Below are 20,132 nucleotides of genomic sequence, written 5' to 3'. Positions count from 1 at the left end.
AATATATCATACAGATGATACATCATGAGTAAAACATGAGCTTCAGGCTTAAAACTAATAATAGTTCACAAAGTTTTCTGCTTTTAATGAAATTTGATTGCTGTTAAAAGAGTAACAGACCAAGGGCACATACGGTTCCCTTGTGAAATACTGAAATTGTGAAATACTGTGAGCCACATCTGACATGCAAACATGCATTTTTGACATGTTTGTATCTGTGTTTGTATGTGTATGATGCGCTGTCATCAAGTCTATTCAGATATGAGCACCGATACAAAGAAACATCATTAATACAGAAATATAAAATGGAAAGGAAAATAAAGACAGCACTAATCGTAGACTGAATAAAAAGATATGTATACTGAAAATATGTTATGAATAGTTTGCCATTATGAGTATACTCTGAGAGAGGGAGAAACCTTAAAGGATGACCTTAAAGCATCCTTGTGGCGCGGCTGATACAGAAGAGCATACATACTAAAACTAACAGTATGAGCATAACTAATACTGAAGATCGACATAAAAAAAAGCTAATTAATAAAAAGCGTCATAGTTTATCAGCCAAATGGAAACTGAACTTATAAGACAGATGACTGTGTTGATTGCCCTTATTTTGCAGACAGTTTCTGTCTTTCTTTTGTAGATTTTAAATCTGATTCATTCTATTTTCTTACAGAAGGCAGTGCAGATGAAACACAAACTCCTTTGCAAAATATGGAGGACCATTAACTGTGTAGAAAACTGTGGAAAATGGCTTCTATTTTACTGGAACAGTTTTCATTGCAGTGATTCAACCATTTTAAATTAAAGTTTAAAAGACTGTTGCTAAAAAACCTTGACTGGTCCAATGTAAAATCCATTCAGTGTGTATTCTTTAATTATTTTCTTCTGCATACATCATTTTTTTGTAATTTACTGTAATAACCAGAGTGTATTTTATTTTATTTTATTTACAGTGGGAGTCCACTGGATGTTGTTTATTGTTTATGAAGTAACTTTTTAAATTATAATTTATATTATTAGATGAAAAATTAACACGAGCTTAAGAATATCAGTAAGATCTGAGTGTAAAATTCGGAGTTACTGCAACTAAATGTAAAAGGACCTTTTAAAGTGTATAGTATTTAAAACATTTTTTAATAAGACAGCCATTCTTTATTGTTCATAGAAATAGCTAAAGCTTCTCATCTGCTCTGATGCTATTATCAACTCTGTATGGTACCTTGTAATGATCCTGTGATTACTTTTGTCTTAAAGTCTCCCCGCTGGTGGACTAATGCTGACTAAAGTGGTAAAATGATACTGTTCCAGGCTGTCTATTTGAATATGCATGTCTTCAAATGTGTGTAATAAAAATACATTAATATCCTAATTGACTTCTGGAATTAATAGTGCTGTATTTTTGTTATAAAGTGAATCCAGTAACATCACTTTTAACAAAATAGGAAATCTTAATATTATCTTTTTACAAAGTCACTGTGATGTCGCTCCATTTCTACTACAAACAAGATTATTTTAACTAGTTATCTAAAGTAAATACCCAATCCCTAAAACTAAACCCTGTAAATCTTGACCTAATAAACCAGCAGTGGCCTCATGGACCAATTCTCTAGCCTAAATTGAAGATTTATAATAAAACGGTCAACAATCTGACATCTCAATAGGTTTTGAATCATCTTTATTTGTCAATGGGATATCTGATAAACAATGGTGGTGTAATATATATATATATATTGCAGACAAACTCATGAACACATGGAGAAAGGATGTAGTTCATGATGCTATATGTTTCATTTGTTAAAATGCTGATTACATGCTTCACCTACATTTTCTGCAACCAAATGCAGGGCTATCTTTATATCCTTATAGCTTAGATCTATTATTCCAACAACAGAAAGTGTAGACAGGAAGTAGACTGCAATATTTCATGTTCTTATCCTTATGGACATCAGATTTTGTCTTATCATCAAATTTTGTCTGATCGTTGTCTTAATTAGATTTTTGTTTTCTTCTCTTCTGTTCTGGATTTGATGTCATAAACCAGAACAACAATGGCAGCCATGGCAGCCACGCCCATCAGAGCAGAGACGACCAATCGGATCACAGCTTCAGCAGTGCCACAACAGTGGACAGAGTCTGACGAAAGAAAATAAATCCAGATCAGATCATGTCAGTAAAAACCGCTATGATGAAAAAACTTTAAAATCACGTAACTGAACCTAACCAGTAGAGTTCAGTGTTGGTGAGATGTCTGGTCTGGTTTCTGATGGGATTGTTCACTACACAACTGTAGATGTTTTTATCTTGATATTCCACCTCCAGAGGTAGAGAGAGACTGATGTTGAGATCAGACTCACTGATGCTGGACAATAAACAGTTTCCTTTGTACCAGGAGAGAGTCACATGACTCACATTCACCACTGAACACAGGAAGATCCTCGATGATCTTTCAGATGATAAAGAAGATTGTAAGGTGTAAATGAAGATTACTGGAATGGGCAGAGGAGCTGGAAAACACAACAAGTGCATTCTGAATCATCATTTTGACAATGATGTAGGCTATTCTCCATGTAATATACGTAATAATATACGCACCATATACAGTAACTCTGTAACTTTTGGCTATCTCTGCATTTCCAATTTTCATATTCAGACGATAAACTCCAGTGTGTTCAGTTGTGGTGTTTCTAATGGTAAGAGAGCCGGTGTGATCCAGCTGCAGTCGGCCTCTGAATCTCCAAACCTCATCATAATATGTACCATTCACTCCCTTGATTCCGGCGATTCGCTCCTCTCCAAACCTCCACTCTATCTTGTCATATCTCTGTTTATCATCAGTCTTTAGAGTGGCAGAATCTCCCTCCATCACTGATACATTTGTCTCTGCAACAAACACTTCAGGAAAAGTTGAAAAAAGCTTTATAACACTTCACAATAACGTTCAGTTTGTTGCCGTGTCATGAACCAATGAACAACCATATTTCATGGCTAAATAAAGGTTTATATATATGTAACTGTGGGCAACTGCAACTATTGCAAAAAAAAAAAAAAAACTCGGCGTCTATTTTACAAAATAAAATGTACAACTTACAAGCAGCTGGTTGTGTTGGTGGATTGTGATTGTGTAGTCAAAATTATAAAGAGGATGTCAACTGTTAAATCTAGTGGTGTAGATGGTAAGGTGTGTGTTAGTCTGTTCCTTGGCTCACTCGACCCGGGTTCAAATCTGCCTTTCAGCAACCTTTTTTTTTTTTTTTTTGATTTACACTCAATTTACACTTAACTCATTCTGGTTTATAATGTATTACAGTGCTGAGGTGCATATAATTGCAACTACTTGCCATAATTAACTAGCAAAATACCCCCCCCCCCCCCAGCGTGAATGTGTGTCTGATCTATAACATACACTAGAACATCAACACTATATATATAACCTGACTCACAAAGCACAAATCTAAATGAGACTTTCCTTTTGAAAGACTTGAAGTACTCACCACTGACAGTAATACTGAAGCTTTTCTGTACGGCATACGTGCTTTTGATGATCTTTATGTGATAAACTCCTGCAACTTCAGTCTTGATGTTGCTGATTTTGAGATTTCCAGTTTTAATATCCAGTTGCAGTCTGTTTGTAAATCTCACATCATGTTCATTATATATTATTCCTCGATTTTCTCTGTCAGTTTTTACTACAGAAGTGTTTTGGGGTCCGAACGTCCACTCGATCACATCGTCTCCTGTTATATCAGTAATGCGAGTCTGTAGAGTGACAGTATCTCCATTCCTCTCTGACATTTGCTTCACCCCGTCAGCACTAAACACACCTGGAAAACAACCAAGAAAAGTTTTTCAAATCTCTATTCTAATTCTACTCTTAAAAAACATGCTCCTTTTAGACTTGCACTCTATTAATGTACTAACTTCTTGCTAGAAGAAAAAAAAGAAGAACTACAACTAGCTTGTTATTTTTTTTATTGATTTATTAGAAACAGAAACATAGTCAAATTTTATAGTTCCGAACAGAATCGAAAATTTGAAATGGCCATTAACCGGTTAATAACGTTATTTTATCGTTCCATTTAATATTTGAAATTTTCTGTCAACCAATCATGAATTCCACTATTTTAAATAAAAAAAATTTACGAGCAGCTTGTAATGTTGGTGGATTGTGATTGTCTAATCAAAATTACAAAAGAGGCTGTTAACTGTTAAATCTAGTGCTGTAGATGGTAAAGCGTGTGTCAGTCTGTTCCTTGACTCGATCGACCCGGGTTCGAAGTGACTTTCAGCAAACTTTTTTTTTCTTCTCCCTTTTCAAATTTCATATCACATTAGAAAAGCATTTATTTTTAATAAAATTGAAGAAAATCATCAAAAAGTTGAAAATAAAGTTTTGGGTAGGGTTATGGTAGGTGTAGGGAGGGCTTTTTTCTTAGTAAGTTGGCATCCATTTTATAATTTGAATGGAAATTTACACATGCTTAACTCATACTTGTTTATAATGTATTACAGTGCTGAGGTGCATATAATTGCAACTAACTATTTGCAATAAGTAATTAGCCAAATATCCTGCTATTTTAAATCGTTGACTCCGCCCCCCGTAATAATCGAAAGATTTTACGAAATATTTGTTAATAATGTTTTCAACTCAAAAATAAATATGCACATAATGTTGTTATTTAATATATTTTGCTGTTATTTATTGTAAGTAAATTAATAAATTATCAAACTTACTAATAGGCTTTCCCAATCTTATTTGCTAAGAAGTTGGTGCGTGACAAATCTGCACTTTTGGCGAATTTGCATGCTGTTGCATGACATGAATGGATTTTTTTTTTTACAACATACAACAACTGCAGAGGAATCTGTACCTAACCAAAATAAAGCCAGATGAAGCTAGATGCCCGACTCCAGATCCTGACAGCCTCATAAAGGTGATGCAGACACTCTGTTAGCAGCTCATTGTTTGACATATATGTCAGGAAAAGGACCATTTACCAAATGTAATTTAATGCACACAGAACACAACCTAGAAATATGTTTCAGATTATAAACTTCTTAATTGGCCATTTTCAGTAAGTTCAGTAATGTTACTAAATGTGTTGCCTGACTGTGTGCCTGTGCGTTTAACTTGAATAATGTTTTAGTGGGTAATTCACTCGTTGATTTGCTTAAAATCTACTTTGCGATTCTGTTGGCAAACATGTTTATGGTGCATTCTAAGCGTGTTTATTGCTAGTGCAGCAGAAATAGACAGCACAGCCTTCACGAGTAGTTCACGACGCGCTTCACAGCAAAATCTCTAGTGTTGAAATCCTGTACTTTTAGAGTAAAGTGTTGTGGTGTTAAATTTTAAAGGATTAACACTAGCTAGTGTAAACAGCCCCCTCTGGCAGTGTAAATACGTGGAAATTAATGGAAATTAACACTAGCCGCATTTCCATGTCGGGCCAGTGCGAGCCAGGGCTTAAAACGGGCCGGCTGGGGCTAATAGCCTCGGGCCAGTAGCACCGAGGCCAGAATAGCGGAGACAGGGGTAGCTGCAGCCTGGAGCAATGGGCACGCCGAATGGTAGGGGTGTGCCAAAAGGTTTCTCATTGGTGAAAGGAGTTTTAATGTGCTGGCCAATCAGCAGTAAATATATATTTACGTAATTTCCTTAGACAAGGTGGCGGCGATAAGACGTGATGTAATTATTCATCGTTTATACGTGTATCTATACTTTATATACCACAAATATGTTTATTAAGTTTGTTACAATACGATCATAATTTTTCCTTTGCGTTATATCTTGCAGCTTTAGTAGTTTATTGTTGTCAGACATATGTACAGTGAGACAAAACGATGACCGCATCGACGGCGAATCCTTCAGAGATAATAGTTTATATCTGCGTCCTTTTTGTACAATAGAGTACAGAATACATCCTGTAAGTATAATAATTATTACCACCTCTATTGCAACTGTACTATTATCAGTTCACAATCTGAAGACGATTAGACAAAATAAAAATAAAAAAACTCTAATTTAGAGTTTGTTTCTACCTTTCTGCCAGGTGTTCAACTAATGCAGAGTATATTCAAGCTGTCAACACACTGGTTGTGAAGAACCCTTTCCAGAGAAATATAGAAAGAAATTACTCGAAAGTAATTTAAAATAATATTCTTTACATCATTAACGCTGTTTTTACATTGTATGAATTTAAATTGGTTTTATAGGATTATGTGTTTAATTTATCGCTTTATATTAATCTATAGGCCAATAGCGATTAAGAGTATGGCTCGCCTTTAGGCGGAACAGCCAGTTTTCGCTAAACCTTTTGCCACGCCCCCTACCTTTCTTTCCACCAATGAGAAACCTTTCGACACGCCCACCTTTTGCCACGCCCAATGCTCCAGGCTGCAGTTACCCATACTTGGAATAGCGCAGGGTTTCCACAGTCAGGGCCTGAAGCACTGCTGCGCATTACTAAAACCCGCCCTTAACACGCCTCAGGAACAACGTCATGCAACCCCATCATTTCACCAACAAAGAGAAGTTATCAGAAAAATAAGAAATAAGTCACTGGAATTAGCGCGATCACAAAACGAACATGTTAAGAATAAATGATAATATCTCTATTTTTATAAAAGCTCTCAAACAAAAAACATCATTATATTTTTATGATAGGCTACGTGGAGCTAAACTCTCGAGACGAGACTTATGACAGATAATATAAGTCACTAAATAAATACACGATTCTGATAGAGAATAAGAAGCTGCTGTCTGATTTCTTCAAACGGTCACATTTACAATGTTTACTACGGTAACGTTAATGTTTAGCGTGCATAGTCTTTTACATCATTTATAAATATTTGTGCCTTGTATGGTGATTATAATCCACATCGGATCAAGTTATTTCAAACACTCGCTGCTGACTAAGAGTGAGTTTTGAGCTCAACTTATTTTAAAATCTCTTTAATACTGGTGTTATAGCTGTTATATTTCTGAAATGATCTGCAGCGCTGAGCTGTCCAGACGCGGAGAAACCCCGCCTTTGTTCATAACCACTCTTCTAGCCCCAGCTGGCCTGCTTTGGCCCAAGGTTTTCGTCGGGCCAAAAAACCCTGGCCGTTGGCCCAGAGGAAGCCCCGACGAGGCACGATCAAGCCCCGGAAGTGACAGTGGAAACACGATGCCCGGTTTAAGCTTGACAGTGGAAACGCGGCTACTGTTGAGTGTTAATAGTCACATCTGTGACATTTGCTCGTGTGCGCGCGCCTGACCCGTCTGAAATATTTTCCACAGATGCCATTTTCTTTGCTCGCGACGCGGCTCATATGTGGACGGAATACGGCAAAATAAAGTGCATAATCTTACTCATAAAGTGTGTTTTGTAATATCATATCGTTTTATAGCGTCATTTATTTGCTGTGTGCGCATAAACTTTTTTCAACGACATTTCCTTTCACTCTCGATGCAGAACAGATGAGGACGTCATTTATTTTCTATAAAAGAATTCTGAAAGTAAGTGTTTTTATCTCACTTAAAATATGTGTTTAATAACATTATATTGATTTATAGCGATGTTTATGTGCTGTTATCTCCAAAACCTTTTCTCAAGAGAGTTATTTTCTTTCACTCACGATGGGGAGAAGACGGGGAATTTATTTTTATCAAAGGAAAACACCAAAAGTAAGTGTTTTACCTCATTTACATGTAATGCTACGTTATTTTATAAGATGATTTTCCTTTTGATGATATTTAAATGCTGTGCGCGCCTCAACAAGCCTAACGGTTCCTCACATATTTGAATTGCTATGCAGCGCAGACCATGGTGCAGAAAAATATATACATTTAAAGTGAGTTAAATGCTTTTCCTAAAAGTGATAGTTCAAATTTAAATAATAATTTACTCACCCTTGAATTTGTCTTATGTCATATGTTTCTTTGTCAGACCACAAAAGGAAATTTAAATAAAATGTCCTGAATGTGCTTGTCCATAATGTCTATAGAGGTCGGGATCGTTGCGTCACGTTGCAATGCATTGTGGGAATCGCGGTACAGAAGTAGATGTACTGTATAGTACGCATTAGGTAATGTTGGTCATTTGGTCATTAATTTTGATTATTTTTGGGAAAATGGTTCAGTATTGCTGTATTGTGAACTGCTGTAATCGGTCTCATGATCGACAGGGCAAACGCCTCGTGAATCATATTAGTTTTCAACATTTTCCTACTTGGAAAAAAAAACACAAGGTGTCTGAAATCACCAAGAGGCGTCAGATGGCTTGGGTCGCCGCTGTACGGAGGAAAACCATCACCTTCGATAATATTATAATACATAGTTATGATGAGACATGTTGTGTATGGTGTCTCTCTCTCTCTCTCTCTCTCTCTCTCTCTCTCTCTCACACACACACTCAGACACACACACACATTACGTTTTCTCTAGTTTTTGGCCAGTAAGGGAGTCAGTTTAGTGTCTGTATTTATCGTTTAAAAAAATTATTTTGACCCAATCCTGAACTTAATTTGCTTTTAGATATTTTTGTGCTGACTGTATTTAAAAATTTGAACAACTTGTTTTAAAAAAATAAATAAAAAACTGGAACGAACTTCAAAATAGGAAGTTAAGCGTCTTGTTTTGGTAAATGGTGGGTTGTGTCTGAGGTGAATGTTCGTCAATATTATATCAGATTACAGAACTACCGGATGAAAACAGTGGATTTTTGCACGTATGATAGGTGAGTAATTACTCCTGAAGTGTAATAAACCCGCAGACAAGCTTCATAGCTCGCAGAATCTGAGAAGTGTGTGTGTGTCACCACTGATGCTTGGTTAATGTTAACATTTCCTTAGTGAGAACGATTGTTTTCTCCACGTTTAATTTGCAGATCCATTTGTGAACTGCAGGTGAGCCTCCAGTGACTTTAAATTTTTTCATTGATCGGAGGTGTAAGCGCTCACTCCACAGACCCGGTAGGAGAAATTATCAGTGAAACTGAGGCTTGGTAAACTTTCATGTGTTCATAGGGATCGATTCCGCCAACAACCTCTTTTTTTTTAAGTAGCGTTGTTTGGCTTCATAATTAAGTTTGTCCTTATAGGTATAGGCAACTTTTTTTGTCACGTTCTATAACTTTTTCTGGAGACCGGCTATTATCTTATTACAAACCGGCTTTGCGTTGCCTCTAAAATGGCCGCCGTTACCCACAATGCACCATTCCATGACGTCTACGCCCGAGCTCTATTGTCAATGTCACCTTTATTTATATAGCGCTTTAAACAAAATACATTGCGTCAAAGCAACTGAACAACATTCATTAGGAAAACAGTGTCAATAATGCAAAAATGATAGTTAAAGGCAGTTCATCATTGGATTCAGTTATGTCATCTCTGTTCAGTTAAATAGTGTCTGTGCATTTATTTGCAATCAAGTCAACGATATCGCTGTAGATAAAGTGTCCCCAACTAAGCAAGCCAGAGGCGACAGCGGCAAGGAACCGAAACTCCATCGGTGACAGAATGGAGAAAAAAACCTTGGGAGAAACCAGGCTCAGTTGGGGGGCCAGTTCTCCTCTGACCAGACGAAACCAGTAGTTCAATTCCAGGCTGCAGCAAAGTCAGATTGTGCAGAAGAATCATCTGTTTCCTGTGGTCTTGTCCTGGTGCTCCTCTGAGACAAGGTCTTTACAGGGGATCTGTATCTGGGGCTCTAGTTGCCCTGGTCTCCGCTGTCTTTCAGGGATGTAGAGGTCCTTTCTAGGTGCTGATCCACCATCTGGTCTGGATACGTACTGGATCCGGGTGACTGCAGTGACCCTCTGATCTGGACACAGACTGGATCTGGTGGCCACGGTGACCTCGGAACAAGAGAGAAACAGACAAATATTAGCGTAGATGCCATTCTTCTAATGATGTAGCAAGTACATAGGATGTTATGGGAAGTGTTTCCGGTTCCGGTTTACCTAATTAATGCAGCCTAAAAATCCTTTAACGGATTTGGATAATAAAAGCATATTAGTATGTTATGTGTATGCCAGGTTAAAGAGATGGGTCTTTAATCTAGATCTAAACTGCAAGAGTGTGTCTGCCTCCCGAACAATGTTAGGTAGGTTATTCCAGAGTTTGGGCGCCAAATAGGAAAAGGATCTGCCGCCTGCAGTTGATTTTGATATTCTAGGTATTATCAAATTGCCTGAGTTTTGAGAACGTAGCGGACGTAGAGGATTATAATGTAAAAGGAGCTCATTCAAATACTGAGGTGCTAAACCATTCAGGGCTTTATAAGTAATAAGCAATATTTTAAAATCTATGCGATGCTTGATAGGGAGCCAGTGCAGTGTTGACAGGACCGGGCTAATATGGTCATACTTCCTGGTTCTAGTAAGAACTCTTGCTGCTGCATTTTGGACTAGCTGTAGTTTGTTTACTAAGCGTGCAGAACAACCACCCAATAAAGCATTACAATAATCTAACCTTGAGGTCATAAATGCATGGATTAACATTTCTGCATTTGACATTGAGAGCATAGGCCGTAATTTAGATATATTTTTGAGATGGAAAAATGCAGTTTTACAAATGCTAGAAATGTGGCTTTCTAAGGAAAGATTGCGATCAAGTAGCACACCTAGGTTCCTAACTGATGACGAAGAATTGACAGAGCAACCATCAAGTCTTAGACAGTGTTCTAGGTTATTACAAGCAGAGTTTTTAGGTCCTATAATTAACACCTCTGTTTTTTCAGAATTTAGCAGTAAGAAATTACTCGTCATCCAGTTTTTTATATCGACTATGCAATCCATTAGTTTTTCAAATTGGTGTGTTTCACCGGGCTGCTAGGAAACATAGAGCTGAGTATCATCAGCATAACAGTGAAAGCTAACACCATGTTTCCTGATGATATCTCCCAAGGGTAACATATAAAGCGTGAAGAGTAGCGGCCCTAGTACTGAGCCTTGAGGTACTCCATACTGCACTTGTGATCGATAGGATACATCTTCATTCACTGCTACGAACTGATGGCGGTCATATAAGTACGATTTAAACCATGCTAATGCACTTCCACTGATGCCAACAAAGTATTCAAGTCTATGCAAAAGAATGTTGTGGTCAATTGTGTCAAACGCAGCACTAAGATCCAATAAAACTAATGGAGAGATACACCCACGATCAGATGATAAGAGCAGATCATTTGTAACTCTAAGAAGAGCAGTCTCAGTACTATGATACAATCTAAATCCTGACTGGAAATCCTCACATATACCATTTTTCTCTAAGAAGGAATATAATTGTTTGGATACCACCTTTTCTAGTATCTTGGATAGAAAAGGGAGATTCGAGATTGGTCTATAATTAACTAGTTCTTTGGGGTCAAGTTGTGTTTTTTTGATGAGAGGCTTAATAACAACCTGATTGAAGGTATTGGGGACATGTCCTAATGACAATGAGGAATTAATAATAGTCAGAAGAGGATCTATGACTTCTGGAAGCACCTCTTTCAGGGGAGCTTAGATGGTATAGGGTCTAACATACATGTTGTTGGTTTAGATGATTTAACAAGTTTATACAATTCTTCCTCTCCTATGGTAGAGAATGAGTGGAACTGTTCCTCAGGGGGTCTATAGTGCACTGTCTGATGTGATACTGTAGCTGACGGCTGAATGGTTGCAATTTTATCTCTAATAGTATCGATTTTAGAAGTAAAGTAGTTCATAAAGTCATTACTGCTGTGGTGTTGGAAAATGTCAACACTTGTTGAGGCTTTAATTTTCATTAATTTAGCCACTGTATTGAATAAATACCTGGGGTTATGTTTGTTTTCTTCTAAAAGAGAAGAAAAGTAATCGGATCTAGCAGTTTTTAATGCTTTTCTGTAGGATATGTTACTTTCCCGCCAAGCAATACGAAATACCTCTAGTTTTGTTTTCCTCCAGCTGCACTCCATTTTTTGCTCTATTGTCAATGGTGAATAACATCAAGCTGTTAACATAAAATCCAAAGTATAATAGAGTGGTCTTAGGTATTATGTGATGTATATTCCAAGTGTTCTGCAGGTATACAATAAGGTTTGGTGAGAATCATACTGAACTTTTTCATATTATTTAACAAACATCCTGACTTGATTGTTGGTCTCTGTACATGACTGTGTGCTCATGAAAACTATTAGTTCAGTTCACTCTGAATTGCACACAAGTTCTGAAAAAAAATATGAAATAATTTTTGGGTAAATGTTTTGAGTAAACTATTATTGTATTTTAATTGATACTTGTCTCTGATATTTCACCTGTAAATAATAGCTTTGATAAATGGATGTGAAATGATTCTGCCCCCCCCCCCCCCATTTTTACAGAGGCTTTTTTGTGATGCTGCAAGTGGGAGTGGATTTCTTGCTTAGCTGGAAACTGCAGAGAATTCGTCTTATCGTCCTGAAAAAAAGAAAGAGACTACTTTCTCCAAGGAGGTCCAAACGCCATTGGCACATACTTTGTTCAGTGATTAGTAACATATATTCCACCAGGGCTGTCCTTAGGGGGTGCAACTGATGCGGTCACAACTGACGCTGCACTTGAGGGGTAAATTGACTGAATTGACATTATGTTTTAATTTTTTGTAAGAACATGTTGTTTACATGTATTGAAAACACTGTATGTGAAGACATTTTGGTGAAGGGATAAAGAGTTACAATGTTTCAATTTAAATAAATAAATGTAAATGTATTGATCTGTGGATTATTTATATATAATGTTAGGAATTAACACCCCCAGTGAAAAGGAATTACACATGTTTAGTGTAAAATATACTCTTAAATGTGTTAAGAAACAACACTCTGAGTGTTACATTTTTAACACTATTATGGAGTTAAAATATTAACATTATCTAGTGTTGCATTTAAAACTATGGGAGTTGAAATAACACTGATGTTTGTGCTGTGTTGCTGCTCCTCTAATCATAGTAAACCCGCTTTTAATGGTACATGGATTGTGACTTTGTACGTTTACAGAAATGCTAAAATGTATTTAAAAGTTTGACTGACCAAATCGACTGGCTTGGTTTGCCCACCACTCCCCCCCTCCACCCCCCCAAGCTCAAACGTAAAGTTATGTGTATAAATGGAATTAAGCTATTTGCAGTGTAAATGGCATATCACTAAAAAACTACTGCTATTTTAATTTAGTCTATTTTCACTTAGTGTAAATAGGCTGTATCGTGCGAACCCCCCACCCCCCACGCGCGTGCACGTACAGCACCCCCAGCCTAAAACATCTTCCCGCGCCCCATGAGTCTCATGCAAAAAAAATACAAGAAAACCAGTTTTTAAAAACATAGCCTACATTTTGCTTTGAATTAGCATTAGCACACTACATTCATTTTAACCAGTTGTTGCTGTTGTTTTTATCTGTTCATTAAATAAATGAATAAAAATAATAAATCAATCTAACTGTCCTCACCATGAACAGTAACTCGAAATGTCTTCGGTGTTGCATATATGCTCCTGATGTCTACACTATAACGTCCAATGTGTTCAGTTCTGATGTTTGTGATGGTCAGAGATCCAGTCTGTTTGTCCAGCTTCAGTCTGTCTTTAAATATTGCACCAGGGCCATCATATGTGGAGGGATTTCCATCTGCTTCATTCATTCTAGCTAAGATTTCATCACCAAACTTCCATATTATGTTACTATCCCTCGGTACTTCAGTAACATCAGTGTGTAGAGTGACTGAATCTCCCACCATCACTGATACGGACACTTCATCTGCTTCAACACCAAACACACCTGAAGAACAAACAGAAACAGTTAATATATATATATATATATATATATATATATATATATATATATATATATATATATATATATATTTATTAGTGGTGGGCTGTTATCGACGTTAACGTGCTGTGTTGACTCTTATCGGATGATAAAAAAACAAATATCGCCGTTAATCTATTCTCAAAGTTGGGTTGGGAGCTGCGTCTATACTAAGCAAGCTATGATGACTTTCACCTTGATATTTTATATAACCGACTGGCTGAGGCGTTCAACCTCTCTGGGTCTGCGGGGAATCAGCTGGCGGAAAGAGGCTGATTGCTGTTTCGCTGCTCTGAACTTCTCCACCACTGAAGTGACCGCCTCTCCAAATAAACCGTCCTTAGACACAGGGGCATCCATGAGGAAAGATTTATCCTTTTCCTTTATATCGGTGAGATTAAGCCAGAGGTGGCGCTCAACCATAATTAATCCAGCCATGGAACGGCCCACTGCTCGAGCAGTATGTTTGGTAGCACGAAGCGCCAAATCAGTTGCTCGCCGTAGTTCCTTGACCGCCTCAGGTGTAATGCCGTTCCCCTTGTCCAATCCTTTTAACAGCTCCGCTTGGTAGGCCTGAAGGACCGCCATAGAATGAAGCGAAGCAGCCGCTTGGCCAGCGGCCATATAGGATTTTCCCACTAAACTAGACGTGACTCGACACGCCTTCGAGGGGAGGAGGGGGCGGGACTTCCACGCCGCGGCCGAATTAGGCGCAAGATGTTCGGCAAGAGTCTCTTCCACCGGCGGTATCGCTGTATAGCCATGACTCGCCATGCCCGAAATGGTGGCGAAATCCGCGGCCGCAGTGTTCGTGATGCGCGCCGCAAATGGCTGTTTCCGGGACCTCGAAACCTCCTGGTGGAGGTCCGGGAAAAAGGGTAAAGGCCTCCGGGGCTGCGCAGGTGTCCGACTAGTTAGGAAACGGTCGTCCAGCTTCGAAGAAGGTTGGGCCTCGGCCTTCTCAACCTCCCATTCCAGCCCCAATGTACCCACTGCACAGGAAACCACATCCAACAGCTCACTGTAGGAGGGGGAAACACGCCTCTCCTGTCCACTAGGAGGGAGAGGGCTCGTGTCGGCCGCGAAGTCCTCGGACCCCGAGGCCGCAGTGGAAAGAACGTCGTCATCATGGCGGTCACAACCGAAGGAGATGGCACTACATGCCCCCGGTGTGGGCCGTAAATCCTCACAGGAAAAGACGACAGGTTCAAAAGTTTTCCTGTATATTAGGGTAGGGGAGAGCGAGCGATGTGGAGAGTAATTTTCCATCGCTGAACTGTCCTCGAACTCCATGTCACCGAAGCACCCTGAGTCGCAGGCCATAGCAATGGGGGCATGAAGAAAGGCCGCTAAGCGCCTCCTGTGCGTGGTGTAAGCCTAGGCAAACTACGCACCTGTCATGAGTGTCCCCCTGAACGATGTACCTGGTACACGGGTCCTTGCACTTCTTGAAACTCATCGCGTCCGCGGAGAGGAGTATACTGCTCGTAGACGATCGCTGAGAACGCGAGACAATAGGGCACAGAAGATTCGCTTTGTACTGAAGGAATGAAATCTGAGGTAAATGGCACGCGGCACCAGGTATATATATGCCTACGCATGCTGGGCGGTGCCACGTGCTATTTGGCCAATAGGATTGGCGGGATGGTATAGGGCTTCAGACATTCGTCACACCGAAGGTGTTCCCATACGTGGTGACGTCACCGCAGCATCGAAGTGACCTATGAAAGGGAACCAGGGATTGTCCCGCCCATTAACTCTGAATCTCTTTAGTGGGGCGTGTCTATTTATTACTTGCAAAAAAACTATCCCGGAAAAAGATCCAGGCTGACTCCACATCGGGAATCAGCTCTATTCTACTCCAATCACAATTAAACAAATCATGGCAAAAGCCCTGTTCATTAAATTTTGTGAGATTCCTCTTACATATTACGCAAGGTTTACATTTAGGCATCTTAGTATTCCTTACAGCAGCAACAACACAGTGGTCACTTAGGTCATTGCAAAAAACATCAACAGCAGAAAATTTGTGTGGGACATTAGTCAAAATTAAATCAATTAAGGTGGATTTGTCATGGCACTTAAGATTTAAACAAGTGGGAGAATTGATTAACTGTGTAAAATTGACAGAATCACAAAATGACTTAAATTCATCTGAACAAGGTTTCAGCCAGTCCCAGTTTAGATCACCTGCTAAAATAATTTCGGAGTAGTCCAATCAGGTTAAGAGTTGAATAAGAGTCTGAAATGCAGTACTCAGGGCAGAAGGAGGCCTATAACACCCAACAACAGTAACATAAGGGCCCTTGGCCAACTCCACCTTCACTGCCAAAAATTCCAGCTGCTTACCGATTGATATAGACTAACTTCACATTATATTAAGATTTGACATAAATAGCAACCCCACCACCCTTCCTTGGTCTGTCAGCATGAAACACGTTATAACCACCCATTCCAATATCCATATCAGTGATTGATTTTGTCAGCCAGGTTTCAGATAGCACAACAATATCTGCATCTGTTAAATTCACCCAAATTCTAAGCAGATCCATTTTGGGTAACAAACTGCGAACATTAAGGTGAATTACACTCAAACCAGACATGGATTTCACATCAGATGGCAATGGAATACACTGCAACTCAGGGCCTGGATTTGGCTGCACATTGCCAGATAAAAGCAGCAATAAAAATATTAACCATCTCTGTTTACCATCAGTATATGAAGAATCTGTAGAGTTTTTAAAATGAGAGTCCCAATAATGTCTACCATCAAATGCAAAATAGTCATTTAAGATCAAAAGATTTTGAAGCTGAAGAATATCCCTGGGTAGCAACCAGGCTGCATTTAAGTACTCTGCCAACTCTTTTGGCATTTGAGGGGAATGCACAAAGGCTGAACAGTTAAATCCATAGGCTATGTCCAAAGAGCCACAGATGTTGTAAGATGTACTCACCCAGTATAAATCACTTGATCTTAGATTCTGTACAAACAATGAACAAAGCAGCATTAAGAGAAAAGCCATGTTAGCAGAAGATGTTAGCAAAACCAGGAGGAGCTGACAGGGCCTCGGGATCCACGCAGAGCCTGGAGATGTTAGCTGGGCTGCTAGGGCCTAGAGAAGCTAGCAGAACCTCAAGATCCAAGTAAAGCCTGGAAAGGCTAGCAGGGCCTCAGGATCCAAACAGAGCCTAGAGACGGTAGCTGGGCTGCTAGGGCCTGGAGAGGCTAACAAAGCCTCAGGATCCAAATAAAGCCTGAAGATGGAAACTGGGCTGCTAGGGCCGGGAGCCTAGAGATGATAGCTGGGCTGGAGCTGAGCTAGAGAAAGAAGATGGTAGCTAGGCTGCTAGGGCCTGGAGCCTAGAAATGGTAGCTGGGCTGCTAAGGCCTAGAGAGGCTAACAGGGCCTCAGGATCCAAGTAGAGCCTGGAGATGGAAGCTTTTCTGCAGCAAAGTAGTCCATAATCCAATAAAAATTATTTTATCTAAAAACCAAAGAGCTCAATCATAGAATCTGCTAAAAATTTTACTCCATATGAGCATAAAAGCAAACAAATGAGTATAGATAAGAGGACAAACACACATCAGACCATACATGCCGCCATCTTGGATTCAAGATCAATAGCTTAAATCAAGTGAAATATGATCCAAGTAAACCACCGACTCCTCTTGACATGGCCTCATCGTCTAGTTTATCATACTGTGAGTATGTTAATGACAAAAATAGGCTACTTGGTGATTCCACGAGATAATGGTAACGTTAGATGTCCATATTTGGCCACTGCGTGGGGTTGTTAATCCAGTTTTCGACCATTTCAAAGGGAAACCTCTGTAAACACCGTATCCAGAAGCTTTAAATAGCTCTCACGGTCCTCAGCCCGTAAAGAGAGTGTTTATGTTTCTGCCATTTTTGCTATCAAGAAATTAGAGCGAGTTCTGTATCAGGGGAATCCGTTTGTTTTCCCCCAAAAAGGGGCGTTAACCTTCGATGACGCAAAAGAAGCGTTGGTCTATTGCGTTCCACACGATTTACTAATTTGTTCCCGAACGATTTAGCAAATCGAATGAAAGCAATAGTAAATTGAGGGAACGCAATAGTAATCGTGTGCACGTTTTAGTACATTGAGGGAATGAATTAGTAAATCAATGATGCATACATTTTATTTGCCGTTTTAATGTAAAATATTAAATATTTTGTGATAGTGTAACGTATTCTTAACATGTAAAACTTGCAAAAACAAGTAAAGCCCACCCTGAGCTGGCCTAATGTTGCAAGTACAGGTTGCAACAATAGCCATGATTACAAGCTTGATGGTAGTTTATTGAAAATGTGCATACTTTTATTAGTAGTCCTCACCCTGAATGAGAGCAACAGTAACTCAACCAGGATCAAGTCCAAGAAAATGACTGACTGACTGAGAGAGTGACTTATTTCTGTTTTTCTGTTCTGTTTCATTTAAATTGTTCTTGCGTTCGTGTTGCAGACAGTTTTTATGTACAATAGTAACAGTATTACAGACCGTCAGCGCCCTCTAGTGTTCAGTACTAAACACACACGCGCACAAACAACTTACTCCAAAAACACCCTTACAGTCTTGTTTTGGTTTGATTTGTCAGAACCAGTGCTTTAAGTGGGCCGTATGCACCGGTACTTAATACCGCCATTTCCAAATATAGCTCTTGAGCGTACCGCCACCTCTCCTTGTGCCCAGAACGTGCTTTTAGCCTACTGATACGCTCATTTGGACATCTGTTTTAATAGAGGTTTTAATCTTTTGCCTGCGCTGCCGCTTTTCAGAGTGCACTTCATAATGCACGCTTCCTAATTCGTCCCACCGAGAGCATCCCATGACTGCAGACAGCCCCCTCCAAAACGCCAGATCCGTGTGGACGAAAATGCCTATCCGCTAAAAAATTTGTGCGCCGAAAAATAAGAGGAAAAAATAAAAATCTCGGACACCCTATCAAACGTCATTGGATAGTGCAGGAAGGAAGAGGAAGAAGAGGAGGAGGAGGAGGAGGATGAGGCGCGTCATGACAGACCTTCAAATAATAATAAAGATAATTTTTTTCTGTTCAGTTTTTTGTCTTATTTTTGTTCTTGTACTATTTGATTGTTCTTGTAAATACATAATGTACATGTCTATATTTTGGACTTTTATTTATGTTGCCTAGCAGGTTTTTTGTCTTATTTTTGTTCTTGTACTATATTTTTTGTTTTGTACTATTTGATTGATCCTGAGTAAGTAAATAATGTACATTTCTACATTTTGTACTTTTATTTATGTTGCCTAGAAGCTATGGATTTTAATTTGACTATTATAGGTGAACATATAGGTGCATATATACGTGCATATGTGTAGCCTACCTATATAGGTATATGTATGCACATACATATGTGCACATATGTGTAAATATATGTGTGAATATATGTACATATATGTGTACATATATGTGTGCATATATGTACATATATATGTTCATATATATATATATATATATATATATATGTGTGTGTGTGTGTGTGTGTGTGTGTGTGTGTGCATATATGTACATATAATATAGGAAAACGGCCAATTTTATATATGTCACATATATTAAAAACCTATATCAAAACCTATATTGAGCAATACATGTTTATATAGGTTTTTTCCATGTGGAATTAAAAAACGAAAATGTTAAATTAACAAAAAAAAAAAAAAAACTCACCATTCAGGAGTAATAAAACCCCAAAAAGCAAGGTATTGCTCCTCATACTCAAGCTGCTTCTGATCCCGTTTGAACTACAACAGCATTGATTCAGTGCACTGATGATGGACTTATCAAACCTCACAAGTCACATGGTTTCTCCAGAAAGCGGGTGTGTCGCGTCATTAGTCTGCTATTTCGAAATGTTCCAAAGTGAATCTTGACTAGACCGAAATTATGAAATGCTTGTTTACTCGAGGTTTGTGATCTTCTGCATTGCATTAGTCCCTAGATGGTAAATGTGGAAAGTTTTGTTGAAATTTCACTCTACCACGAAAAATGTACAAAAATAAGACAACAAACGGACATCTTAAATAAAGATAAACAATTTACATCCACATTTATTCTCTGAGTAGTAAATGTTTTTATTTCTACTATTATTGGTTTAAAATAGAAGGTTCCATATAGATTCAATTACCCACCCATTCACACAGAAGAGGTAGTAGTCTGTATTAATATGTAAAAAAAAATGTGATTGTAATTCATTTTTATTGCAAATAAATAAATAAATAACAATTATTCCTTGCAATAAAAGTGTCACAATAATCCAGTACAGACAATCATCGTAATGCTAAAATTAAAATAAAAACAAA

General features: G+C 38.6%; 2 protein-coding genes across 2 annotated transcripts in view; both read right to left on the bottom strand.

The window, feature by feature from the left end:
* The window catches only part of LOC132159554 (uncharacterized), a 1,375,546-nt gene that overhangs the window by 1,227,422 nt on the left and 127,992 nt on the right, over positions 1-20,132 (bottom strand). The window lies entirely within an intron of this gene.
* Positions 1,768-19,598, bottom strand: LOC132159261 (uncharacterized). Its single transcript, XM_059568797.1, has 5 exons — positions 19,501-19,598; positions 13,431-13,757; positions 3,466-3,824; positions 2,596-2,917; positions 1,768-2,507 (listed from the first exon to the last, which is right to left on the bottom strand). The coding sequence occupies exons 1-5, from the start codon at positions 19,544-19,546 to the stop codon at positions 2,206-2,208; spliced, it is 1,356 nt and encodes a 451-aa protein (XP_059424780.1). The 5' UTR covers positions 19,547-19,598; the 3' UTR covers positions 1,768-2,205.

This window comes from Carassius carassius, chromosome 16 (assembly GCF_963082965.1).
Source record: "Carassius carassius chromosome 16, fCarCar2.1, whole genome shotgun sequence".
NCBI lineage: Eukaryota > Metazoa > Chordata > Actinopteri > Cypriniformes > Cyprinidae > Carassius > Carassius carassius.
The sequence above is the reverse complement of the archived record's forward strand: the minus strand, read 5'-3'. Positions and strand labels throughout refer to the sequence as shown.

Coding starts and splice junctions, on each gene's coding strand:
- LOC132159261 (XM_059568797.1), bottom strand. CDS start 19,546: ATGAGGAGCAATACCTTGCTTTTTGGGGTTTTATTACTCCTGAATG. Junction 3,825..13,430: donor ATTTCGAGTTACTGTTCATG/GTGAGGACAGTT, acceptor GTTGTTTTCCAG/GTGTGTTTAGTGCTGACGGG. Junction 2,508..2,595: donor TTACAGAGTTACTGTATATG/GTGCGTATATTA, acceptor TGTGTTTTCCAG/CTCCTCTGCCCATTCCAGTA.